The 27,107-nt window shown below is 41.2% G+C and overlaps 5 protein-coding genes across 5 annotated transcripts; all 5 read right to left on the reverse strand.

The window, feature by feature from the left end:
- Window positions 1-3,376: 3,376 nt before the first annotated feature.
- LOC124513082 (keratin-associated protein 9-3-like) lies at window positions 3,377-3,835 on the reverse strand. Its single transcript, XM_047080837.1, has one exon. It carries the CDS (start codon window positions 3,833-3,835, stop codon window positions 3,377-3,379), a length of 459 nt encoding a protein of 152 aa, XP_046936793.1.
- A 3,744-nt stretch (window positions 3,836-7,579) lies between these two features.
- Window positions 7,580-7,969, reverse strand: LOC124513083 (keratin-associated protein 2-3-like). Its single transcript, XM_047080838.1, has one exon. It carries the CDS (start codon window positions 7,967-7,969, stop codon window positions 7,580-7,582), a length of 390 nt encoding a protein of 129 aa, XP_046936794.1.
- Window positions 7,970-14,419: 6,450 nt separating this feature from the next.
- Window positions 14,420-14,809, reverse strand: LOC124512785 (keratin-associated protein 2-3-like). The gene has a single exon (XM_047080393.1). The coding sequence runs from the start codon at window positions 14,807-14,809 to the stop codon at window positions 14,420-14,422; it is 390 nt and encodes a 129-aa protein (XP_046936349.1).
- Window positions 14,810-19,063: 4,254 nt separating this feature from the next.
- On the reverse strand, window positions 19,064-19,450 carry LOC124512782 (keratin-associated protein 2-3). Its single transcript, XM_047080390.1, has one exon. It carries the CDS (start codon window positions 19,448-19,450, stop codon window positions 19,064-19,066), a length of 387 nt encoding a protein of 128 aa, XP_046936346.1.
- Window positions 19,451-24,155: 4,705 nt separating this feature from the next.
- On the reverse strand, window positions 24,156-24,542 carry LOC124512783 (keratin-associated protein 2-3). Its single transcript, XM_047080391.1, has one exon. It carries the CDS (start codon window positions 24,540-24,542, stop codon window positions 24,156-24,158), a length of 387 nt encoding a protein of 128 aa, XP_046936347.1.
- Between the last annotated feature and the right edge of the window lie 2,565 nt (window positions 24,543-27,107).

A 27,107-nucleotide genomic window follows, 5' to 3' on the forward strand; every position in this document is an offset into this window, starting at 1 on the left:
ATTACTAATAATAAGTGTTTTTAGGTGGAGTTCTCCAGAGAAACAGAACCAGTAGGATATATATATATATATATATATATATATATATATATATATATCCATAGAAAGAGATTTATTGTGAGGGATTGGTTCACACAAATGTGGAGGCCCTCACCAGGAGCACTGAAGTATGAGGGCAGGAGAAGATGGCTGTCCCAACTTAAGCCATAGAACAATTCGCTCTTCCTCTCCCTTTCTGTTCTATTTGGGGTCTCAATGATTTCGATGATCCACATTGTCCATCCACATTGGTGAAGGCAATCTAATTTACTCATTCTACAGACTCATATGCTAATTCCTTCCATGAACACCCTCACAGACACACCCAGGAATAATGTTTTACTAGCTGTTTGGGGATCCCTTAGCCCAGTCAAGTTGATACATAAAATTAACCATGACATAAGGTATGACACTTAAAATTTGAGAATTCTCCTCTTTTGCCACAGACTAATCTGAACATTCCCTTATCTTTCCTAAAGAAATCAAGAAAATAAAATTATTTACTCCATTTCTTCTTGATTGGTTTTCATACAAATAGAGTAAGAAGTTATAATCAATTTGTGATATTTCCCTGTGTAGATTTTATGACCGTTTAAATGCTGGAAATCACTATCTATTGTCTTCTTGGAGAAAAGAATGCCAGTAACTTTACATTTAAAATGATTTTATTACAAGGCTTATTCTCTTTGGTTTTCATTACTTCATTTAAGCGATGGGGTCCAGATCCAATAGTATCATAAGAAGAAAGGATGTGTTTGTCTCTTATTGAATGTCTGCCTTCTGTTTATAGATATTAATATATTGAGTTATTTTTCTTTAAGGTGCCATGGTTCTAGGTTTCTTATTGTAAGTTTGGGGGTTCTTTCAATTCCTTAAGCTCCATTTTACTAGTTCTCTAGTTCAGTTGCATCTGCCATAGATTCCTGAGTGATAAGACATGGTTGATATAGGAACCAGTTGAACATCCCCAACTTTTTACTCTAAATCAAGTAATAAGATCTTTTTCTCTTCTGAATGCCAACCTGGCTCTTTTGGTGCTTTGAGATAAAGCCATTCTAAGTAAAAGTAAGTACATCCCTAACCCATTGAAAGACAAGAGAGTGGTATTTGAGGGACATCGAGCATTAAACATGTTTTAGACACATTGTGTATGAATGTGTGGGTTGTGCCCTGATGGGGGAGGCTCTGTCCACTCAGAAGAAGGAGAATCTTTCTCATATAAAGATGATGTAGGCTCAGTAAGCTGTGTATTCTTCAAACTGTTTCTACCTAAAGGTGATGCCTTTTTCTAATTCTGGTAAGGTTGTGCTAGTGAAGACCCCATCCCTTTGACTTACTTCTTTTTCTTTTTTTTAAGTGTTTATTTATATTTGAGGAGGGGAGGGGCAGAGAGAGAGGGAGACAGAGGATCTGAAGCAGGCATGAGGATGCTGAAGCAGAGAGCCCAACGTGGGACTCAAACTCACAAACCATGAGATCATGACTGAGCCGAAGTTGGATGCTGAGCCAACTGAGCCACCCAGGTGCCCCTGACTTACTTACTTTTTAAATCGAGGTGAAATTCACATAATATACACTAAACCATTTTAAAATGTACAGTTGAGTGGCCTTTAGTGCATTCACCTTGTTATGCAGCTACCATTCCTCTGTCTGGTTTAAAACCTTTTTCATCACTGAGAATACCACCTGATAATCTTTAGTAATTACTCCCCATTCCCCCTTTCTCTCCAGCCAGTGATTTACCACTTTGATTTTATAATCAAAGATTTTATCCGTCAAAATGGAAGTTCTTATTATGTATTTTTTATTTGATCCTTGCTTCATTCTAGAACTTTCTCTGGAGATTAGAATAAGAATGGGCACAGTGTATGCCAGTATCATGCTCGTTTAAATCCATTCTTGTGATGAATATTTATTTTCTAGTTCACGGTACATGAACGAATTGTATAGATGTTGTAGAAGCACCAGTTGAAATTCCCTTTCATCATTTTCCAAAGTATATTTTGAGGAACACTAGTGTTACAGGATGCTAGTTGGTAATGAATGGAGTATTCCCCAACTAAATCAGTTTGGGAGTAATAGTTATAGAGCTTTCTTTAATATTCTGATGTGTTTTATAAACCTTCAACATGGTGCAAATGCATGCAACATTACTTGACCATTGAATAATTTTTCCTCATTGGGCGTCTGAAGAGACTAATTGTCAGTGCATCACCTGTTTAGGAAATAATCCATCCTGTGCCTGGGAGAGAAGCTGTAAGCAATGAATGTCAATTCTTTTGTTTTCCAGTTTTTCTAACCTGGTGCCCAGGCGGGTGAAGGGCCTTGCTCCAGAATCCATGGGTCCGGGGCTCCTAAGTGGCTCAGTTGGTTAAGCCTGCAACTCTTGGTTTCAGCTCATGTCATGCTCTCATAGTGTCTGGGTTCGAGCTCCACGTGGGGTTCTGCACTGACAGTATAGAGCCTGCTTGGGATTTTCTCTCTCTCTCCTCTCTCCCCCGCTCTCTCTCCCTCTCAAAATAAATAAACTTAAAAAAAATAAGAATGCTTGGGTTCTTAGTTATAAAGTGGGGATTAGAACTTGAGATGTCTTTATATCTTATGCTAGTACTTTGAAATCTTATGCTTCCTGTCTTTCCAATTATGTATTATCCTTTTATATCCCAGATAGTTGAAAGACTTGTACACAGAATTGTATATGAAGGAAGTGAATAAATTTGGCAATATCTCAAGAAACTAAATAACATAAAAATTCCTTTTTGTAAAATTGATCTTCTGGAACACCTAGCCTGTCAATTTGCACATGTGAGGACCTCGGAGAATAGTTCCTTAATACTGATATATTCTTTTACCATAGATTTTGGCTGTAGAATATTGGACCATTTAATGGTAAAACAAAGGAAAACCATTTTTTAAAGACCTTTAAAAAAGGGAAAAATAAAAAAACACCATAGTGCCATACCACAGTTACTGAGATTTTGAAAAATCCAACCCCAATATCAATAACAAATTCCAAAGAAAAGAAAGCTCCAACAATGACTTTGTCATTGAAGAATAAAAATTTTATTAAATCCCAAATCCAATGAGCTGTTGAACTATTTCAGGTGGTATTTATAGTAAAAATTTTATACATTCCTCTTAACCTTGTAGGACTTCTGTTCGTGTCCAGGTTTATGAAGTATTTTTGGTTTTCGATTATAAATTAATTTACATCTTAGGAAATTTTGTAGCCATTTGCAAGCTGTGTTATGAGTATTGGAGCTCAGAAGTTCATCGGGACTCTACATTGCCTCATTGTGAAGTGCCAGTTTCTTAGGATTCCTTTCGAAAGAGATTTTCAACAGGTGGACTGGCAGGAGGTGGGCTCACAGCAGGTGGGCTGGCAGCAGTAGCAGCAGCAGGCGGGGCGGCAGCAGGACTGTCCACAGTAGGACGGGCGGCAGCAGGAGGCCTGGGCGTGGTGCAGCTGGCAGCAGGTGGGGGGTATGCAGCTCACCACACAGCAGGGGGGCAGGCAGGTGTCCTCCACGCGGCAGTCAGGGCGGCACCACCTGACGCGGCAGCTCACGGCTCCGCAGCCACCCTCCTGGCCGCCACCAGTGCCACAGCCGGTCCCGCAGCAGCTGGGCTGGCAGCAGGTGGGCTGGCAGCAGCTGTTCTGGCAGCAGCTGGGCTGGCAGCAGCTGGGCTGGCAGCAGCTGTCCTGGCAGCAGTTGGGCCGGCAGCAGCTGGAGCCACAGTTCCCGCTGGTGGAGCAGGTGGGAAATCCACAGAAGCTAGTGGAGCAGCAGGCCATGGTGTCAGGAGCTGGGCTGAGAGTTGGGTTGCTAAGAGAAGTTTTTTGTGTTTTGCTGGTCACTTCCACGTTGGGCCTTTTATAGGCCTTGGCCAGTTCCTGTTTTGTGATGGACAGCATTTTTATCCTGTTACTCCTTAAACAAGCTTTTCCAGAGCCCTTTGATTGTTCAAATACTGTTATTTTAACTACATCCCCAAATTAGTTTTTCCTTTATTGCTAAGCTAATACTCACTAAACGTGTCCATCCTTGGTAGAAATGTTGTTGTTTCATTTCCACACAATGCTGTAATTTTTCCTCAAGTCTCAGCTTCCATTCTGCATTTATGGTCACATCACCTGACCAAGTGACTCTCACTGATAAGATGACACAATTTGGGGGTCATATTTACCAAAATTCAAGTCTCCGGGAAAAAATGTTAACAATTGACTGCTATTTATGTAAGACTATTTTCCATTATATATGATTAATAAGATTATAGTCTCTATAATCAGACAGATAGAAACTCTGATAAACTTCACATTAATAGAAATGCATTTAGTTTCCAGAAAATGGTCTCCAATTTCAGTGATCTCTCCTGAACTCCACACATTCATACTTGAGAAAACACCACTCAGGAGGATACATAGAACAAAAACTGTTCCATTGCAACTTACTGTGGATATTTTATTAGCCTGAATTTAAAAGAAGGGCTAAAATTGATAACCAGCAATTAGGAAAATATCTCGCAAAATTTTAAGAGTAATTTATATTTTTCTATGAAAGATAAAAATCACTGGTCTGTGGATTATCTAGACTGTATTTATTTCTCAAAGGTGGGATTTGTCTTCAGTTTATGTCATTTTATGTAACTACACTCTGTGTCCTATGAAAGGATGTTAGACCAAAGAGCATGACAATCCAATTTATGAAGGGGAATCACTAAGAGAAAAAGTAGAAGTTAAGAAATGCTTCTTCTGGATCACAGTGTTTATAAGGCAAGGTAGGAAATGGATGGTCAGATATCATCCAATAGGTATAAGTGAAAAGAGATTAAGTGTACTTTGCACTTAAGGTATAAGTGTAAATGGGTTGATGTTGTGGTATGGACCACTTTTAATTTCCCCTCAGCATGAGTTGATGTTAGAATACTGTTGAGTCTAGGAATGGCTATATTTTGGAGAAGTTAGTGACTTGCTCCATTTGCACAGTACACAGCCAGAGAACTGGGTATAAATTTCAGCAAAACAAATTTGAAATAATTTTGGTGGTTGCCAAAATAAAGAAAATCATTTTCCATTTGCTGTTTAGGGTTATATTGGGGGAATGAAAAAAAAAGTGGTGGCCAAAGAGCCTATTATTGTTACTTGTGGTAGGTTTGTCCCTTCCTTCCAATCTTGAATAAAAACATCACATCTTGAATAAAAACTAACACTCACATAGTTAGCTTTTTATGAGATGGAGGTATTGGTTTGTACAGCGAGAGAATTACATTAGAATGTGATTCATGCCAGTGTCAAGAAAGATGTTCATGTCATGTGATAACCATGACTGTAGGTATGAAGTTGAAAAATGGTTGAAGGAATCCTCAAATGTCAGAGATCAAAAACTTAGTAAATCATCTGTCCAAACATTTAATTGTATAGGTACTGACATCATTGTTTTTATAAATAGCAAATGTTTATTAAGTCATCATATTTTACCCAGAGCACTAAAGGGTTGTGCAGAAAGCCAGATTCAGTCTGTCTGCTTCATATCTTGCTCCAGTTTATGAATCATTATAATACTGATAGGGGGGCTGAATCAAGGAAAAGAGTCAAATATATTACCATCCATCCTCATAGTTTTAAATTGGAACAGTGATGTTGTAATACGGACTGCTTTTTTGAAAGTGTTTATTTATTCTGAGAGAGAAAGAGAGGGAGAGGCCTATGAGCACAAGCAGGTGAGGGGCAGAGGGAAAGAGAAAGAGAATCCCCAGCAGGCTCTGCATTGTGAGTGCAGAGCCCAATGAGGGGTTTGATCTCATGAACTGTGAGATCATGACCTGAGCTGAAATCGAGAGTGGGACGCTTAACCAACTGAGCCACCCAGGTGCCCCCAGACTGGTTTTTATTTCCTTTCAGCATTTGCTGATGTTAGAATACTACTGAGTCTAGGAGTGGCTGCCTTTTGGAAATTTTAATGACTTGCTTTAGTCAGACAGTACACAGCCAGCAGAGCAGGGTATAAAACTCCTGTCTCTCCTTCCTACATCAGTTATAGCTGTTTTACTTTATTTTATACAATGCTATTTTCCAGGAGCAATTAATTCTTAAAACTCTTTGTCTCAGGGTGCCTGGATGGCTCAATTGGTTAAGTTTTTGACTCTTGATTTCAGGTTGGGTCATGATCTCAGTGTCGTGGAATTGAGCCCCACATTGGGCTCTGTGCTGACAGCATGGATCCTACTTGGGATTCTCTCTGTCCCTCTTTCTATCTCTGCCCCTTGCCTGTGCTCTCTCTCTCTCTCAAAATAAGTAAATAAACATTAAAAAAAAAAACCCTCTTTGTCTCCTTTTTCAAAAAATGTTCTATAATAGTCCAAGAATAGAAATAGTAGCTACAGGCAGAAATGCTATGGAGTAGTAACTTTAAACACACAGTAAATAAGTATAAATATGTTAAGATTCTTTTAAGTGTCTTCTGATCAGAGGAGTTTTCCCTAGAGCTGCAATAACACATTTGATTCTTAATTGTTTTTTGTTTCCCACATTCATATTAGGTAATATGCCTTCTGGGTTTCTATGTCTGACATACTCTTTATGTCTTCTTTATTCCATGGCTATCGTCCTAGTTCAGCTCGTACTGTGTATCGCTTGGACCAGTTCAGTGGCCTCTTGACTTGTTTCTGTATAGCCATTATATTGTCTAGCCTTTGGCCTTCCTTTTTGATAAACAACTACCATAGGAATCATCCTGATGCCCAATGCCTGTCATGCCATTCAGTTGCCCCAAGGGTTTCAATAACTCCTTAGTATTTACTGCATTAAGGGCATACTACTTTGGTTACTATTCAAAGCACACACACTTCCCAAATTTATCTTCCGCTGTTATTCTACATGTATCCTGTGTTCCCAGCCAAAGTATCCTCTGAACAAGCCCTCTTTCTATACCTTAGTGCATACCGTTACCAGTGAAAATGACATCTTCCTTTAGATCTGCATGCTGAAATCTTAACTTCTGTAAAATGCTAGCTTCCTTTTTGGTCTTTCTTGTTCTCCCTAGTCAGTAGTGATATTTTGATACACCGAAGTATGTTGTACTTTTTTTTTCATTTTCTAATTTTTAGGTGCATTATCGTGAATTTCATTTATCTCCCTAGAAGTTTCTTGAAGAGGGGAATATTTTTAACTCACTTTAATTTCTATTGTATACCATACAGTCTGTGACTTGCAGATGGTAGGCAGTACATTTCGTTATATTTAAAATTAGTGAAAAACGTTAGAATAAATAAGAAAAACGAAATATGGGTTTGCTAGGCCAAAGAAGAGAAGTTTATTAGAAAACAAACATGCCACAAGACCTAAGATCTAAGGTGGGAAGAAGGGAGTTGATACTGTTACAAAGACTTGAGAACACCCCAAGTCTTAACAGGTAAGCCTGGATCTCCATTCAAACCCTGGTTGACTTGGGGTCTTGATGATTTAGGGCAGGAGGTTTCTTAGGTAGAGAAAGGAGTATGACTCTTTCAGAAGGTTGATTGCTTGTTCTAGACCGTGCACTTAGTAGCAGCAGGAGGTCCTGCAGGTGGTGCGGCAGGGGGCAGGCTGGCAGCAGGGGGGGCGGCAGCAGGGCGCCTGCACAGAGATGGGCTGGCAGCAGGTGGAGGCCCAGCAGCAGGGGCGGCAGACCACGGCCGTGCAGGACGTGGGGCAGCAGCTGATGGGGCGGCAGCAGCCCTCCTGCAGGGAGCAGGGGTCACAGCAGACGGGGCGGCGGCAGGGCTCGCAGATGGGGCGCGTGCAGCGGCAGGTGCAGGTCACGGGGCGGCACACGGTGGTCTGGCAGCTCACGGGGCGGCAGCAGCAGGGGTCGCGGCAGCAGCAGGGCTGGCAGCAGCCTCCCCCGCAGCCCAGGGAGGAGCAGGTGGAGCCGCAGCAGGAGCCGGACATGGTGGTGTCTGGGGCTGGTTTGGGTCGGAGGGGTGAGAGGATTCGGGTGTGGTCAGGTGTGAATGCCTCCCTCCTGCTCTGGGGCCTTTATATACCCTGAGCGGGTCCTGATGACCCCCACCCCCATTTATCTTTTGGCCAATTGAGTACAGTTTTGTTTTGACTAATGATTGCATTGCTTGTGACATACTCATGATCTCATTAAAGAACTCTGTTGCATTCCTAAATATGGATATATTCATGCTGTTCATCATCAAAATCTAAGCACTCAGTCATTTGAGGTGATAGCAACTCTTGATGCTTATTTTGGGTAGATAGCACCTGATGAATCCTGGGCAAAATGGTCCTAAAGGAACCGCAAGTTTTAAAAGAAATGAAAGAAATTAAACATACAGCGGTTTCTAGAGAACTGAGTGGATCCTGTCCTTGACCCCTAGGAGATGCCCTGAGAAACCTACATGTTAATCAGACGGGTGTTAGACATGTCTTCACATGTGGACTCCTTGGGACTTTATTTACATATCACTTGATACAATGGAATGCATGTACTTTGAATAAGACTGTAGCTCTGATATTTGTATGGGAAAGATAAAAGGTTATTTTTGTAAACCAAGTAAGTATTGGAATAAAACACCCAAGGCTGCCTTCCATTTTTTTCTTCAGCTCAGCTTTGAGCAGCTATGGGCCTTCTGCTCATAGCATATTGATTTTTCATCTCTGACACATGACATTTTCTATATTTGCCTTTCTTGTGTGTAAGCTAGAGAATCATATAATGGGAAGTTTTTTCTTAATATACCTTGACATGGGTACTGTGACTAAGAAGTGATAAGATGGAGGTTTTTAACCAGCATTGCAGACATACACAACACATTGATCAGAGGAGGTATGTGAGAGGCTGCCCAGCTGTTCGGTGGCAGCACTGCTGGAAATGTGAGGGACATGCTTCTTAGGGAAGGGTCACCAGAAGCGTTTGGGGAAATGCATGGGGGGAACAGTCTCATTACTTTACAGCTTTTCTCCTGTTGCTATGCACCAGATAGGGTTTTGGGTCACTTAGGATCATTCCCATCGTTCAGAAGAATGTGCCTCAGGCCCCAGGAGCTAAAGCTCCCCAAGTGGAATTTTGAACATAATTTCAAAACCTTAAAAGGAATGTAAACCGACTGAACATATAGTCATAATCAGGGAAACAGAGGAGGGAGAAATGAAGCACAGTCACATCATGAGGACATTCGACTCTCTCATGTTTCACGTTCTTTCTCTGGTCCATAGACACATGATTTTTTTCAAAGCAGTAACCAGAGCCTAGATAAAAACTTGTGTATTCTGCCCTTTTTTTGTTCTTTTTCCCAGCTTCATTGAGATAAAAGTGACATACAACATAGCGTAAGCTTCAAGTGTGCATTGTGATGACGTGATGCATTATATATTGCACAGTGCTTGCTGCAGTAAGGCTACACATCCTTCTCCCACCTTGCATAATTATCATCTTATTATTGTTTTCATGGTGAGAACATTAGAGCCCTACTCTACTGGCAGCTTTTTTTTTTATTTAAAAAAATTTTTTTTTAAATGTTTATTTTTTTTGAGACAGAGAGAGACAGAGAATGAACGGGGGAGGGTCAGAGAGAGAGGGAGACCCAGAATCGGAAGCAGGCTCCAGGCTCTGAGCTGTCAGCACAGAGCCCGACGCGGGGCTTGAACTCACAGACCATGAGATCATGACCTGAGCCGAAGTCGGACGCTCAACCAACTGAGCCACCCAGGTGCCCCATCTCCTAGCAGCTTTCAAATATACAATATATTATTAACTGTAGTCTCCGTGCTGTACATTAGATCCCTGGAAATTTTTCATCTTATAACGGACAATTTATATCCTTTGACCAAAATCTTCCCATTTCTTCTACCTCTCAGTCCCTGACAACCACTTTTCTACTCTGTATGAGTTCGATATTTTTGACTCCAAATATAAGTGACATCATGCAATATTTGTGTTTTTATGATTTACTGCACTCAGTATAGTTCCTCAAGGTCCATCTGTGTTGTTGGAATTGGTAAGGTTTTAGTCTTTTTTTATGGTTAATACTTCACTATATATTTTTATATATATTTATATATATTTACATATACTTATATACATATTTACATATATATTTATATATTTACATATATATTTATATATTTACATATATATTTATATACTTACATATATATTTATATATTTACATATATATTTATATAAATATATATGCAAAACACAACTATTGCAAGACTTCTCTTGGAATACACACATGCATCATATATATCATTCATATATATGTATGCTCTGTGTGTATACACATATAATCACATTTTTTTTATCCATTCATGTGTCATTGGACATTTAGGTTGTTTTAATACCCTGGTTATTGTGAACTAATGCTTTAGTGAACATGGGAGTGCAGATATCTCTTTGAGATCATGAATTTATGTCCTTTGGATGTATACCCTGAAGTGGGATTGCTGGGTCATATGGTAGTTCTATTTCTAATTCTTTGAGGAATCTCTGTACCCTTTTCCACTGTAGCTGTGCCAAACTATATTCTTACCAACAGTGCACCAGGGTTCGCTTTTCTCCTTCACCAGTATTCTCTCTTATCTTTTTGATATTAGCCATTCTAACAGGTTGAGGTGATACCTCATTGTGGTTTTGATTTGCATTTCCCTGATGATTACTGATGTCAAGCACTCTGTTGGCCATCTGTATGTTTTCTTTGGGAAAATGTCTGTTCAGGTCCTCTGCCTATTTTTCAATCAAATTGTTTTTTTTTGTTTGTTTGTTTGTTTTGCTTTCTGTTTTTGTTTTTATTATTGGGTTATAGGAGTTCCTTGCATATTCTGGATATTAACCCCTTATTGGATATATACTTGGTTTGCAAATGCTTTCTCCCATTTGCCTTTCCATTTTGTTCATTGTTTCTTTTGCTCTGCAGAAGCTTGTTAGTTCAATGTAGTCCCACTTGCTGATTTTTACTTTCGTTACTTATGCTTAGCTCTTTTCAAGCCATACTGTCTCAGTCAACTTTTCATGTTGTTGGGGGTATTCATGATGATAACATTTTGTGCAAAGGGGGCCTCTTTGAGAGATACATAAAACCTCAACTTAGTTAACAAGACTAATTTCTCTAAACATTTCTTTTTTTTAATGTTTATTTATTTTGAGAGAGAGAGAGCGCGAGCAAAAGCACACATGAGTGGGGGAGGGGCAGAGAGAGAGAGAATCCCAAGCAGGGTCTGTGCTATCAGCACAGAGTCTGACACGGGGCTCGATCTCATGAGCCATGAGGTCATGACCTGAGCCAATATCAAGAGTCAGACACAGCTGACTGAGCCACCCATGCACCCCTACTCTGAACACTTCTGATTCCAAATTGTTCCAAAGAGATTTTTTTTCCTCTTCGTAAAGATCCACAAAGAGTGCGTGAGTCCCTCAATAAGCAGTTCTGGTGCTATTCAGTCTAAGATGCTCATCCTCAGCCCATAAACTTCATCTCTAGGCAGAGAAAATAGGGGTTGTGTTTCTGTAATTCGTGCCACAGAGCTCTGTGATTTGACATTGGTGGCAAGTCCTATGGTATTTTTTTAATGCTACTTATTCTAAAATCAGACAACATTCATTGAAAACTTTGCCATTTACTGGCTGTGTGTCCTTGGGCCATGAGTAATGATAGTACACACCCAGGTTGTTGTGAACAGTAAATAAGCTAATATTTGTAAGCACTAAGAACAGTGCCTGGCGCTTAGCAACTGCCTTGTGTTTGTTAAGTAAATAAATATATTTTAAAAAGTCCTGTTATGTGGGTGCCTTGTAAACTCTAAATTTTGAACTTAGAATAAAGATGAACATATATGGCAAATGGCTTTCTCTGCCAAGTAACCACAGACTGTACACTAAATAAGATTATCCAGTGGAGAGTTTCACTAATAACATTAAATAAAATAAAAATACCTGGAAGGGAGTTATACAGCTCCCTCTTTTGAACACCAATTTCTGGGAAGGGGAGTTAGGTTATTGTTGAAGAAACTATAAGGAGAATACGTGTCGGATTTGTGGCCTGAACCTTACCGAGAACCCCACAGTCTTTGCATCACACAGTGAGTTCTTAGAAAAACATCCTTTTTAAAAAAAGCCTTAAAACTGATTTAGACAGGTTCCTGGTGGTGATGGGCAACGTATTTTGTATTACTAATGCTAGGGCTTTATTTAACACTATCATTCAACAATAACGTTATGAACAAATTTTAACATGGAAAATAGTGTCTTATGTTCTTAATTATCAATTCTTCATACAAAGGGAGAAAATTAATAATACCTATAATTTGAAACAGCTAACAATTTTTTAAAGTTCTTAATTTGGAACATATCAAATTGCATACCTTATTTTATGCAATTGAGATGATCCTGAAAAGTTAAAATATGAATCAGTGTTTAATAATTTGATCAGAGTTTGGAGGTATCAGAGAAGTCCACTATATATAGCATAGTGGTACACTCTTCTATAGATAATAAAATACTTCATATGAGTACAGTTGGCTGCTGTGTAATTATCTGCTTTAAATCCACTTAGATTCTCATAGGTAGGTTTTTAAAAGCAGAGCACAATCAAGAGTAAGGTTTAAATGTTTTTCCCAAAATAAATACAGGTTTTGGATAGTACATTCCACTAAAAATAAAATATATGTTCATTTTAAATGATATAATTAAGAAAAATACCAAGAAGAAAATGAGTATTATCCCCAATTACTCTTAGATTTTGTTGCATTTTGTTTATTTTATTTTTTAAATTTTTCTTTTAATGTTTACTTATTTTGAGAGAGAGAGAAAGAGTGCACATGTGAGTTGGGGAGGGACACGGAGAGAGAGGGAGAGAGAGAATCCCAAGCAGGCTCCACGCCACCAGCTCAGAGCCCAGTGCAGGGCTCGACCCCACAAACCATGAGATCATGACCTGAGCCAAAATCAAGAGTCAGTCACTTAACCAACTGAGCCATCCAGGCACTCCCACATAATGTTTTAAATACGTTTTAGGCATAAGCACACATAGACATGCAGAATACATTTTTTCTCACAAAATAGTTTAATATTTTACAACTTGCTTAATTTTAACTTAAATATGGGACAAGACAATTGCATCACGTTTCCTAGTAAGTTTATAATCTTAAACTATTTTTAACTACTTATGGCATTTCTTCTATATTTATGTTGCTTATATTATGTACTGTTTGACTTTTTTTTTCTTATTTATACCTTATCTCCCTAAATGGATTATAACCTCTTTGAAGCATATTTTATTCTTTTATTCTTTCATGTTTCCTCAGGATGGTCTCCACTCAGTGTCTTATTCATAGATGTTCAACAAACAGGTGAAGATTGACAGTGATTGATTAATTTTCTTGGAAAATGCCATTACTGCCCAGTTGCTGAGTACAAAGATAATCAGCTCTTGAGAGCCAGTGTGGATTAAATACCCACAAGAGTTGACACCGCAAATAACTTTCAAAATAACTGCCAGATGTTTAATGCATAGAAAGGAGCGCATTATCTGAAGCTGCAGTTACTCTTGGCCAGAGAAGACCTGAGTTCTTCTGGGCAGAAGAACATGTCTCCTACCATATTAAGATGAAGTGTTTGACTTAAGGGCTTAATGTCAGGGGGTTCGCATTCTCCTAGGTCTTTTCTAAACATCAGCGATTATAACTATATTAGGAAGAAACTTAATTTAATCATCCATTACTCATCGCTCTTCAGCTTTAAAAACATGGGTTTGGCCAGATGTTGCCTAAGGTTATTTCCACGTCTAACATACTGAGTTTCCTAAATTGTGCTTAGAACAGGTGTCAGGTCAGTGAATGAACCCTTGGACCAGGGGTGGGTGTGTCAGCTCAGATGCAGCCTCCTCACTGGGTGTTGTTAAAGGACATCTCTCAGATGTTTGGCATGTCTGGAATTGTGAGCACATGTGATGAAGATACAGCCATGTCCACTTTTCTCACTTGGCAACTATGCCTTATAAATGCCACTTACAAGGATAATAAGGAAACTACCCAGAGTTAGGTTATTTCAGAGAACAATTTGAGAGGATCATTCTGCATCTTGCTTTGAATATCTCTGGACAAAACAGAAAGAACCTACTGGGAGGAAGTATCACAAAGACCATGATTTCTATGCTGGAAATACTAAGTTTATTAGAAAACAGAAGACATAATTGAGGAGTTAGACTGGGGTCCTGAGAGGACAAGGTACTCTTCCTCGGTAGTCAGTCTGAAAAGGGGGCTCCAAGGCCTACTCTGAGCCAGACTGAAGAGATGAGAAATGGGCTTCTCAGGAAAAGGCATGTTGTTCTGTCTTGAAGTTAAGAGCAGAATGGACCCCACACCATCTACTGGGGACCCTTAGTGATGATGCACTTAGTAGCAGCAGGAGGTCCTGCAGGTGGTGCGGCAGGGGGCAGGCTGGCAGCAGGGGGGGCGGCAGCAGGGCGCCTGCACAGAGATGGGCTGGCAGCAGGTGGAGGCCCAGCAGCAGGGGCGGCAGACCACGGCCGTGCAGGACGTGGGGCAGCAGCTGATGGGGCGGCAGCAGCCCTCCTGCAGGGAGCAGGGGTCACAGCAGACGGGGCGGCGGCAGGGCTCGCAGATGGGGCGCGTGCAGCGGCAGGTGCAGGTCACGGGGCGGCACACGGTGGTCTGGCAGCTCACGGGGCGGCAGCAGCAGGGGTCGCGGCAGCAGCAGGGCTGGCAGCAGCCTCCCCCGCAGCCCAGGGAGGAGCAGGTGGAGCCGCAGCAGGAGCCGGACATGGTGGTGTCTGGGGCTGGTTTGGGTCGGAGGGGTGAGAGGATTCGGGTGTTGTCAGGTGTGAATGCCTCCCTCCTGCTCTGGGGCCTTTATATATCCTGAGCGGGTCCTGATGACCTCCACGACACAGGTGATTGCCTTATTTGTGTTTATTCTTTCTGAAATGGCACTGGTAAATTAGTAAGCTCCCTAGACATTTTTTTTTAGGTGCTCAGGGACTCATGAAAGACCATTTGCTTTCCTTATTTGAGGGAAACCCATTATATTTTGCTATTTATGGTTCAAATATGAACTTAATGACCCTAACTTCAGAGTTTCCAATTATCTTCAGAATTCAGTGATGTTTTGCCAATTGATGTTTCGATAGCACAGAATAGCTGTCATGCCCTTAGGTTCACTTACTGATAGTGGAAGTGAATTCCCCAAGTTGTGAGTGTCCATTTCTACCACTAAGCTTCCTGGACAAAACAAGTTCAGAAAAGTAATGTGAGACTATTTGCAAAGGCATGGTCTGTGAATAAAAGAAGAGTTTTGCTGTGTACTTTTTGTAGCTACAGGAATGCATCTTATCATCTTATCAGTGGGTTGTTTTTCCAATTTTTAAAATTTTGGTAAAATACATATAATGTAAAATTTACTATCTTATCATTTTTAAGTGTACAGTCAGGGTATTAAGTCCATTCATATTATTGTGAACCATCAGCACCATCTATCTCTAGAACTCTTTTCATCTTGCAAAACTGAATTCTGTGCCCATTAAACCACAACTCCCCATGTACCCTTCTTTTCAGTCCCTGGCAACCACCACTGTAATTTCTTTTTTTTTTTTTTTCTTAATTATCTCCTTCCGCCCTCACATACCCCATTAGTATTGGCTCCAACATTATTAGGCATATGACTTTAGGCAAGTCACTTACCTGGTTCCTTATGTACAAAATGTAGAATATAAAACCAGCCTCTGGTAACTACTGTTCTGCTCTCTGTTACTGTGAGTTAAGCTTTCTAAACCATGATGAATTTCATTTTTAATCTTCATGATGACCAGTATCACTGAGTTCTAGTATCTAAGTACTTTGCTAAAAGAAATAAATGTACTAACTTACTCTTCACAATAATCCTATGAGATAGGTATTGTTGAATTCCTCATTTTACACATAAGGGATCAGAGAAGTGACTTGCCTAAGGTCATACACCTACTACTGTTGGAGCCAATACTGACTGCAAAAACAACCTGTGGGAACATTATTAGTAAGCCCAAGGAGCTGAAGAATGGAACTGTGGTTACCATATTCCCTGTCATTAAGGAATGTCTGTTTTATTTAGGAATTTTAACAGTGAATTTATGTTTAAAATAAATGGTATTTGTGAAATGGCTGATTTTTAGAGTTATCTGAAAAGACTCTGTGTCTTCCCAGTATCCTCAGGAATTCAAAGAATTATCTCCCAAAGAGCCTTCTAAAAATTCCAAAACATACCATAAGGAGATAACATCAAAGTTGGACATAATTGAGTGGTTATGGAGCACTATGAACAAACCCACTGTTGAGAAAGAAGAATTTACTCTACCCTTTAAGGTCCTTCTACCTGGACTAAGAAAAAAAAATGACATGAGACAGATTAACAGGAGAAAATAAAATTCAGTAGAATACTTATGGGGAATCCATATAGCTATGGAAATTTCAAAGATAGTGAGGCAACATGATACTTATATGAGCTAAGGAGAGGGGTGAGGGTCTGAGGATACAAAGGGGAGAAAGACCATTAGCAGGAAGGTGGGAGGAGATGTTTAGAAAGCGAAGGTTGCCCTATTATTCAGATAAGTTTTTTAGATAAAGAGGAATCTCTGTTAATAGCTTTCTTCCTGGTAGAGACAGGTAGTTGAGGGAGAGGTAAAGAATGTTTCTTGAATCTGTTGGGTTTTGATTGGATTTAACTCAAAAGAATGTTTACACCAAAGTGGCCCATTTGGGGGCAGCCTGCCCTTGGTCCCTACCCTACCATCTGGATAAAGGTTGTGGTCGGCCAGCATAACAGAGCCCCCAGGTAGTGATCCCAGCCAAAGGTGACCTCCAGGCCCACGTTGTCTTATCCCAGTGTCTTGCTCCATTGTTTCCCCATGTATTACACTTGAGCATATTCCTGCTTACAGAGCAGTTGTGATTCTCAGTTGTTGTGATTCTCAGGACTGTAGGAAAATCATGTCACATGGCCATTTTATAGACTCTGCCTTTGGATTTCCTTGGTTCTGACCTTTTGCTTTACAACTAAGTCTGTTCTAGGTCTGTGATTGAAGACTGTAGTGCAGGCCTCCTTCTTGATCATTCTACTTGCATAGTCCCTTGCTGGCTTACCCAGATCTTCATCAGCCACTGTGGCTAACCATGGCATGGAGTTACTGGGGAAACAAACACAATCTCATAATAATGAGGAGCTTGGGAGTACACAAAGCATTCCACATCTGAGAATATATTATAAGAATAGGAATTTTCTAGAAGGCTAACCAGGAAAATTCTGAGAGGAGGAAAACAATGTAGTTAGAGACTTTTAAAAATGGTGTTCAAGAACATGTAGAAAGAAACTGGATTTGTGAGCCCATCTACCAGTAAACCATCAAACCCTTACTAAAGAGAAAACCATTGTGTATGCAGATGTTTTGAACACAATGGGATTCTTGTTGAGAAATTTTTACTGTATTTCAAGAAAAGTACTTTCCTTCATGAGAAAGCTTATTTATTTTATTGTAAGAATGCACGAGTCCAGCATGAGGAGAAAATCAATGAGGGATGAAGATGTTTTTCTCTCCTCTAACCCTGTAGAACTTATTCAGTCATTCAGCAAATTTTGATTAAAATCCTGCGTGCCAAACATGGTGCATGTCAGTGGGAATCCAGTGGTGGACAAAGTCAGTCAAGTTCCAGGACTTCACAAAGCTTACCTGGCTTGCCTCCTCTCTCTGGGCAGGTAGATATGCCCAAGCAGACAAGCAACACATTCCAAAAACCCCTTTAGATTATATGCTGGGAACTCAATGTGTATTTCTCAGAAAAACACCAGTGGTTGGTTTACTGACCAGCCTAAGTGTTTAACAACAACAAAAGCATATCCAGTGTGGATTAATGTTTAATCTTTCAACTACATTGGCATTGTTTTAATGGTAAAGTGATTTGGAGTTCTAATTTAGAATTGTTCCAGCTAAGCTACATATCTCCTTCTCTTCCCAGCAGCAGTGACCTTATTATAATCAGAATTGGCCAGGGGTACCTGGGTGGCTCAGTCAGTTAAGCGTCTGACTCTTGATTTTGGCTCAGGTCATGATCTCATGGTTTGTGAGATCAAGCCCCACATCAAGCTCTCTCTTGAAATAAATAAGTAAACATTTAAAAAAAGAATTGACCATAGTGGTGCTGGAGGGGAGCCTTGGGAAAGATGGGAGAGTGGTTCTTCCAGCCTAGGCCTTCAGTGGTTCAGCATTCCCAGGTACCAACTAATATTAATCATGGTACAGTTTCCTAAATCAGGGTATAAACATAGCTCTGACTTAGGCTTCCTCCCCCTTATCACATGTATGGGGATGATTCATGGGTCAAGTTCATGATTAGAGAAACCGCTGTAGTCTTATTTCCTCAGCATCACCACAAAACTTGTGACTTCAGATATGAAGGTGCCTCCCATGAGATATTCTGTATTATTTGAACTACTATTAAAATTATAGACCTTGCACCTGAATTGTTCCTAAAGCTAAAAAAAAAAAAAAAAAAAAAGGCCCTTGAAAAAATCCTTCTTCCTTTGGTTCTTCTGATTCTGCATACCATACCTTAAGCTAAAAAAGCTTTTGAAGATTAATAAACAATAAAGAGAAACACGTTTGCTTCCCAGAGATAAAATTTTTATTATTTTACCATGTGAAACCCCAGCACAAATGTAATGATATCCTGGAAAATTATCCCATCTTGAAATAGTAGAGATGTGATGATGAGTCAGTGGAATAGAGCTTCATTCAAGAAGAACTTTGATCTTTGTTCACTCATTTTCTTTCAGGCCAGGAATTCAAATGAGGAAAGCTGGGATGTTTCTAAAGATTGTCAAAGAGGGCCAGGATTAACTGGGTAATTATGTGGGAAAAAGGATAGACAGCTACTGTTGTTAGTTGTTGAAGAGCAGGTAGTTTGCAAGGGACGTATCTCATCTGATCCCTTGGGGTGGGAAAGAGTGTTCACATGTTTCTGAACACCTGGGAACGCTTCTCAATGGGTGGTTCAGCAGCAGGAGGTCCTGCAGGTGGTGCGGCAGGGGGCAGGCTGGCAGCAGGGGGGGCGGCAGCAGGGCGCCTGCACAGAGATGGGTTGGCAGCAGGTGGAGGCCCAGCAGCAGGGGCGGCAGACCACGGCCGTGCAGGACGTGGGGCAGCAGCTGATGGGGCGGCAGCAGCCCTCCTGCAGGGAGCAGGGGTCACAGCAGACGGGGCGGCGGCAGGGCTCGCAGATGGGGCGCGTGCAGCGGCAGGTGCAGGTCACGGGGCGGCACACGGTGGTCTGGCAGCTCACGGGGCGGCAGCAGCAGGGGTCGCGGCAGCAGCAGGGCTGGCAGCAGCCTCCCCCGCAGCCCAGGGAGGAGCAGGTGGAGCCGCAGCAGGAGCCGGACATGGTGGTGTCTGGGGCTGGTTTGGGTCGGAGGGGTGAGAGGATTCGGGTGTTGTCAGGTGTGAATGCCTCCCTCCTGCTCTGGGGCCTTTATATACCCTGAGCGGGTCCTGATGACCTCCATGACACTGGTTGTTTCCTGGAGTTGTGGCTGCCCATTGATCTCTAGATTGGTGGATTCAGTTGCTGAGGCAGCAGTTCCCATCATGGAAGGATGCTTTCCTTTCCACCTGTCTGCTTTCTTCCTTGAAATGAATACTTGATGAATTATATCATCCAAAAAATTACCCACGGAATAACCAAACCTTCCAGACCATGCCACGTGACAAGTTGAAAGTGTGAAGAATCCAGTGTTGACGCCATCACACTTTCCTCTTGTTTGTCTTGTTCACCACCCATGACTCAGTGCAAGACTGTAGTGTTCCTGAGGTCACAGGCCTGGTTTCTGATTGACCTTGAGATGAAGCAAGAATTTCTAAAACACCAAATGACTCATGAAAGGAGATGTGTACTCATTGTGCTATGGGAAGAATGGTCCAGTGCTTCTGGAAAACAACACAGTGCTTCACTTCGCTTGTAAGAAAATAATCACCAGAGCCACTGGCGTGATATTGTTTAGTAACTCACTTGGCTTATAAATCAGAGTCACTTCTAAAGACTCTTACTATGTAAACAGTACTATTTATGAGTGGAGAGGGAAAGGGAAGAAGAAGATTAAGTTCCAAGTAGATTCTTATCACACAGCAATTACAAATTTTAGGAGGGTAAGACAAAGGCAGATAAAGTAATCAAAGCAGAAGACTTTTCATAGGACAAAAAGTTCAAATTAAGTGAGGATTTTATTCATATTATGCATTTTGAATGCCCCTCCCTGAGTATGGTCTTAGAAATAAAATTGAAATTGGGATCCCTCTTTCTTTCTAGGTGTTACCATAAGCACTTGTATTGAGTTCTACAAAACACGTTGAAAATATTTATAAAGGAACCAGTTATCTTTTCGTAGTAGATACTTTGGTCTGTTGGCCGAGGATTTGTTTGCTTATGAAGTGTGAAATTGGCTTCAGAAAAAAACAGGGGAATTAAATGTACTGGTAGCTGATAAAATAACCTTGTCTTTTTCAGCCACAGCTAAGGAAAATGGGGGTATAGAAAATAATTTATAGTTGGAAGGTAGTTTAAGGATGACACTATCCAAGGGTTGCTGATGACTCGCAGACCAAGTTTTCTCCAAAGTGTGGTTTATTTAAAAAATTTTTAAAAATGTTTATTCATTTTTTGAGAGAGGGACAGAGCACAAGTGGGAGAGGGGCAGAGAGAGGGAGACACAGAATCTGAAGCAGGCTCCAAGCTCTGAGCTTTCAGCCCAGAGTCTGACGTGGGGCTCAGATCCATGAACCATGAGATCATGAACCTGAACTGAAGTCGGATGCCCAACTGACTGAACCACAGGTGCCCTGATATAATCATTTTTTAATACACTCCTTGGTCTGCCCAGCTGTGGTCCTTGAAGGCCTTTGAATTTGTGACCCATCATGGTCCTTCAAAGTTTTTGGAAGGCCAGGTTTGTGAAATGATTTCTCTAAAGATATACAGATAAGAGAGTGGCAAAGCATAGATAGTACTGTGGTCTTCCTTTGAGTGTAAACACTGATGAGTGACATAGTCTTTTCCAACTCTTACTTCAAACCACTGAACAGGTAGTAGTAGTTATCAAAACTTCTATCCCATCTAGTGAAATATAATGGGAACTTGCTTGATTTATGGTTTAGTGTATTGTTATTTGGCTTAGAATATATACAGTGACTAAATTGTCAGGAATAGAAATATGTCTGTAAACTCACTGCATTTCTTAACTAACAAAAAGGAAAGAATACTAAGAAATTCTGTGTCCTGAAATCATAGACTGTCAGAAACTTTGCTATTTGAAGCCACATCAGTAAGAAGTGAAAATCCCACTATTTCCTGGACAGGATCTTAGTCACCTTAACACAGAGAAGCAGCTTCAATATCCAGCCCAGAGGCAGAGTTTCAGATCAGAGGTTTTCAGAAACAACATTCCTCATTTATCTTAACTATGTAGTTTTCAAAGAAAGAGGACTTAAGTCCTTGTGACAGCCCAGTCCTCATGTGAATTCTTGTGTTTTTACTTAAACTCTACCATTCTTCAGAATCCTATAAAAATAGCTTTTCCTTTGTTTTGTGGGATGCCTCTGGTCCTATGCTGTGTGGTCTCCTTTGCACATTAATAGGCCTAAGCTTTTTGGACAACAGATTGTCCCTAGTCTTTGTCACATGGGCTTTTTTAGTCCTGTTATTTGAATTCCAGATGTTCTGCAAGAGCATAACCACAAGGGTGGGAGTAAGTAAATGTTAATCACAATGGTGATAATTTGTGGGATTTTGTGGTTGGACTGACAGTATGCAATGCTGATGACTTTTTCTGATGGTGAACCACACACCCTCTTCTTCATAGTTTCATGGGTTGTGTTGTTAGGAGCTAGTTTGGGGGCCACTGGATGTTAGGAAGATTTTAAAATTCTGAAAACAGAATATCTGTTCCCTGTTCTGCAAAATGACCTTTGAAATATCCTCCAATTGTAAGAGACACGAGGATAGGAAAGAGTGAGGGAGAAAGGGCAGGGGGAGGATGGGGAGACAAAGAGGGATTCAGATCTAAGAGGGCTTAGAGCTAATACCTGTCCTCTGCCAGGGCCAGTCTCCTCAGCTGTAAAAGGGGCTGAGTCTTCTGTCCATGATGTTCTTCATAGGCTAGGTTTATCATAAAACCTGTACAGTGGAGAAGACAAAAGAAATGGATATCATTCATTGAAAAGAGAGAATGTTTTAGATGGAAAAATTCTAGATGATCAGGGAACGGGTGGAATTTTTTTTCTGGAATTTAACAAATACATATCTTTTCTGCCTAATAAATACCATCTTCCTAAAGCCAGGGAAGACTAACCCAAGTAATCTTACAGCTTAAGTTGTTTGCCTTCTTTGGGTGGTTCAGGGTGGAATGAAAAGTCCATCAGATACATGTATTATCTCCATTGCTCCTGATGCCAAACCCTTATTCATAAATCCTGTAAGCTAGGACTCTCTCCTATGCATTAGCCCTTTCATTCTGAGACAGCTCCAATTTGCTGATGGATTTTTTCTTCCTTCTTTGTTATACTTACTAAACCTTAGGAGTGTGCTTTGTTATGTTAGGAAATCTGTTTCTGCCAATGGATGTGGACTGTCTTGAAAAAACAAGAAGCCTTCCCCTCAATCCTCTCCCACTTTCAGTGACATGATATGTCATAAATAGCACATCTTTTGAGCCTGTTTGATACAGTAATGTTCCAATGTGTAACAAGGACTATCAGTGAATGGTGCTTGGTAAATACTGTGTGCCAGTCACATTACATACATAAGGTCATTTAACTTTCCTAGCAACCAACATTGGTGAGAATTAACTTTTCCGTTTGGCAGATGAAGAAACCTGAAGGTCAGAGAAGTTAAGTTATACTGATGCTGAGGATTCTGCCTTAAGTAAAATACCTACCTTTTAGAGTTCTTGTCATAAAGACAATTGCCTTCTAATTTTGTTTGATTCAATAGAAATCAAGTACCAACCATATTCTAAACATTGAGCTCAGTACTGAAGCCATTATAAATTGTGTCCCCTTTGTTGGAGGCAGAAAAATAGATCATCTCAATACAATGCCTTGTGGGGAGGGAGATGAGTATAGGATCGCTTTTGGAACATGTTAGGGGCACCTGACCTAGCCTGTGTGTGTGTGTGTGTGTGTGTGTGTGTGTGTGTGTACGTGTACGCGGACATGCATGCCTGTGAGTGCATGAATATGTGCAGGTGTGTGTATGTGGTAGAGGGGTTAGGACAGAACTGTTAGAGAAGACTGAGCTGAATCTTGGAAATGACTGAGTGTTAGGTGGATGAAGAATGTGGAGGGTAGGAGTAGATGAAAAAAATATTCCAGATAAATGCAAGAATATGACAAAAGCAAAGACATAGGGAACTGCTTGGCATGTGCCAGTTACTGTGAGTTCAGTGTTACTTGAAGTGAAACTTAGTGGGGGGTGTCGAGACATGAACGTGGACATCTGGGCAAAGGACAGGCCCTGGAGAACCTTGTGTGCACAGATTTCCTACCCACATAAGCAGTCTGAGGACTAGCCTGGCCATCCTGCAGCACCTTCCAAAACTCCATTCCTAACACCTCTCCCTTTTCTCTTCTGTCTTCCTCATCTTCTCCATCTTGTCTTCCTTCTTCCTTGTCCTCCTTCCTTCCTTCTTCCTATTCCTTGTCTGCTCAGCTATGTACACTAATAAACAGGCACTACTGAATGAATCAGGTAGCAGGGAGGTTTACGGGAAAAATTAGTTTATTGAAAATAAGTGAGCAGCACATTACAAAGGATGATGAGGAGGGTTTGGGCAGCCTTCAGAGTTCAGGATGGGTTTGCAAAGTCCACTCCAAGGACTTTTAAGAGAGATCTACCATCCATGGTGTCTTCTGCTGATGGAGACACCTGGGTATTTGGCTGAGGGTGGTGATGGACATCTGCTTGTGTATCCAACTGGTAGGATGTAAAAATGGCTATTGTCACCTTATGAAAAATATCTTCTTTTCTTTCCACTTTCTTAAAATGCGGAATAGGTGCTTAGGCTCCAGTGTGTTGCTATTTAGGGATGGTAGGGGTCTCAGCAGCAGGAGGTCCTGCAGGTGGTGCGGCAGGGGGCAGGCTGGCAGCAGGGGGGGCGGCAGCAGGGCGCCTGCACAGAGATGGGCTGGCAGCAGGTGGAGGCCCAGCAGCAGGGGCGGCAGACCACGGCCGTGCAGGACGTGGGGCAGCAGCTGATGGGGCGGCAGCAGCCCTCCTGCAGGGAGCAGGGGTCACAGCAGACGGGGCGGCGGCAGGGCTCGCAGATGGGGCGCGTGCAGCGGCAGGTGCAGGTCACGGGGCGGCACACGGTGGTCTGGCAGCTCACGGGGCGGCAGCAGCAGGGGTCGCGGCAGCAGCAGGGCTGGCAGCAGCCTCCCCCGCAGCCCAGGGAGGAGCAGGTGGAGCCGCAGCAGGAGCCGGACATGGTGGTGTCTGGGGCTGGTTTGGGTCGGAGGGGTGAGAGGATTCGGGTGTGGTCAGGTGTGAATGCCTCCCTCCTGCTCTGGGGCCTTTATATACCCTGAGCGGGTCCTGATGACCCCCATGACACAGGTCATTTCTTGTTAATCTTCTGGCCAATTAAGTGAGGATTTAGCATTGAGTAAACCATGTTTGTTAACACTTTACCTTATACACCTTCATGCACACAACCACAAACATTCCTTTGTTTTCTCATATTGTTTATTCTCACCAAATCTAGACATTGGATTCAATTCTGATGAATTTCCTTTTGAAACATTCCTAACTCATAAGAGAGAAAAGAATGTGTTTTCTAAACGAGATTAGTATCTAATTACTCTGCCCTTTGGCCTTGAAGTCAGCATTTTATTCCTGGACTTCAAGGACTCAATTACCACCCAAACATGACCTGTCTTATTTTCACTCATGCCCCTGACCGTAACAGGTTAATAGCAGCACTCTTGTGTAGGCCATTCGTGTGAGCTGTGGACTCACCACAACTCTGGGAGAGGCAGGTTTGTAGTTTTCAGATGAGGGGGGAACCACATGGCACCCTGGACCTGTGGTCTGGTTGCTCTTCCCCAGTAGGATCTGGGCTGTCCTGCCCTGGTTGTTGTTTCCCTATTCTCTTGGAATGCCTTCATCTTCCTTCCAAACCAAACTCAACTTCTACCGTGACTGTAAAATTTTCATCAAGGATCCACTGCAATTTTTATCTTCGTAATAATTTATTCAGAATTATCATTGCATGTGTAGATTCTGGGAAGGGACTATAGAGAATATATAGCCCTATCCCCTCACCTTACAGGAGGGGTCATGTGGATTCACGCAGTCACAATGGGGTCTAGGTCTCCTCATTCCTCAGTAAGCAGCCTCTACCATGAGTATTATGTTTATCAGGTTCAGTAGACCATAGCCTTCAGACAGGAGAGAGAACATCTCAAGCATTCCCCCTACCGCATTTTTATCTCAAGTCTTTAAAGTGAGTAAGCATTGTTAAAAGTGATACTGGAAGAGAATTAGGGAAATGTCTTGTCCCAATGACAGATACTTCGAAAGGGGCTTGGGACTTGCATGCTGGGTAAGATCTTTGTACCAGTGCAGAGGTTTCTCTGAGGACTGATCAACAGAGCTTGGCTTATTGGTGGATAGGAGTGTGAGGGTTGCCTGTTCCCAGGATGTTCTAAGTATAGTCTAGTTTCCTTTGGTAATACATTGTGGCACTGTGAGATAACGTGCTTGCCTAATTCCTTTTATTGTTTTTCATTTGTACTTCACCCCATACCTTAGCCTTTGTGATGAGTTCCATAAATTTATTCTTACTTAATGGAGTAGAACTGTACTTCTCCTTTGGATTTGAGGGGGAAAAAGAATTCTGTCCAGTCAACCCCACTTACTTTCTTTGAGCACTAAATGAAAGAAAGGGCCAAGAACTTGCAAACCACCAATCAAATGTCCTAAAATTACTATCTTGAGCTTAAAGGGGGAGGCTTTTTGTTGTTTTCATGGGAGAATTAGTTTTATTTTTGCTTCAGTGATATCATGGAAGAAATCATCAATGCTGAATTAGATGAAATTCATTCTCTATATCTCTTCATCCCAAGATTCCCTCTTGGCTCCTTTTACAATAGTTGATTTTTAGTGTGCAGACTAGGTAATTGAGATAATGTGGCTAGAATTACATGCAAGCTAGTTTCCCATTGCCACCATGGTTGAATTAGTCAGCTATGATGCATAACAAGCAACCACAAGCTCTCAGAACATGCAATAACAAATATTTATTTCTTGGTCACATGTCTGCAGGTCAGTTGGGTTTTGGTGGATTACAGCTGGTCTTGGCTCCGGCAGCGAGTTGGTTTGGGACTTGCTTCTGAATTAGAGTTGCCAGATTTAGCAAATAAAAATACAGGTGCCCAGTTAAAATCAGATTTCAGATAAACAAATATATCTTTAGTATAAGCATGTCTGAGTATGCATGGGGCATTCTTACATTAAAAATTTACTGTTATTTAACTGAAATTCTGATTTAATGAGGTGTCTTGTATTTTAATTGGCAACCCTATTTCTAATGGCAGAAGCACAAGGGAGCAATCCAGTCATGCAGGCATATTTAAAGTCTTTGCTTGGATCATGTCCTCTAACATCCCATTGGCCAAAGCAAGTTACATGGTGAATTCCAAGTCACAGGGTGCGAGAGTGGGAGAGGATACTTCTCCCAGAGGGGTGGGAAGGGGAAGAGAGTAAATATTAATGAAGAATGATCTAATCTTCCAGAGTAGTAAATAAATTATTTTAGTAATCTTTGTTGTGAAGCTTGGACAAAGATTGTAGAAAGCCAAATTAGATTATGGTTACTGCATTTCCATTCATTTGAGTAAATTTACTTCTCTTCCTCCTTCCCTTCCTGGTCAACCAGGAAATTTCATTGATTTAAAAAGAGACCTCCTTATCTACATATTTAATGCAATCCCTATCAAAATACCAACAGCATTTTTCACAGAACTAGAACAAACAATCTTAAAATTTGTAT

The sequence above is a fragment of the Lynx rufus genome, unplaced genomic scaffold (assembly GCF_022079265.1).
Source record: "Lynx rufus isolate CCGP_SWC_20201006 ecotype Redwood Valley unplaced genomic scaffold, mLynRuf1.p SCAF_18, whole genome shotgun sequence".
NCBI classification, from domain to species: domain Eukaryota; kingdom Metazoa; phylum Chordata; class Mammalia; order Carnivora; family Felidae; genus Lynx; species Lynx rufus.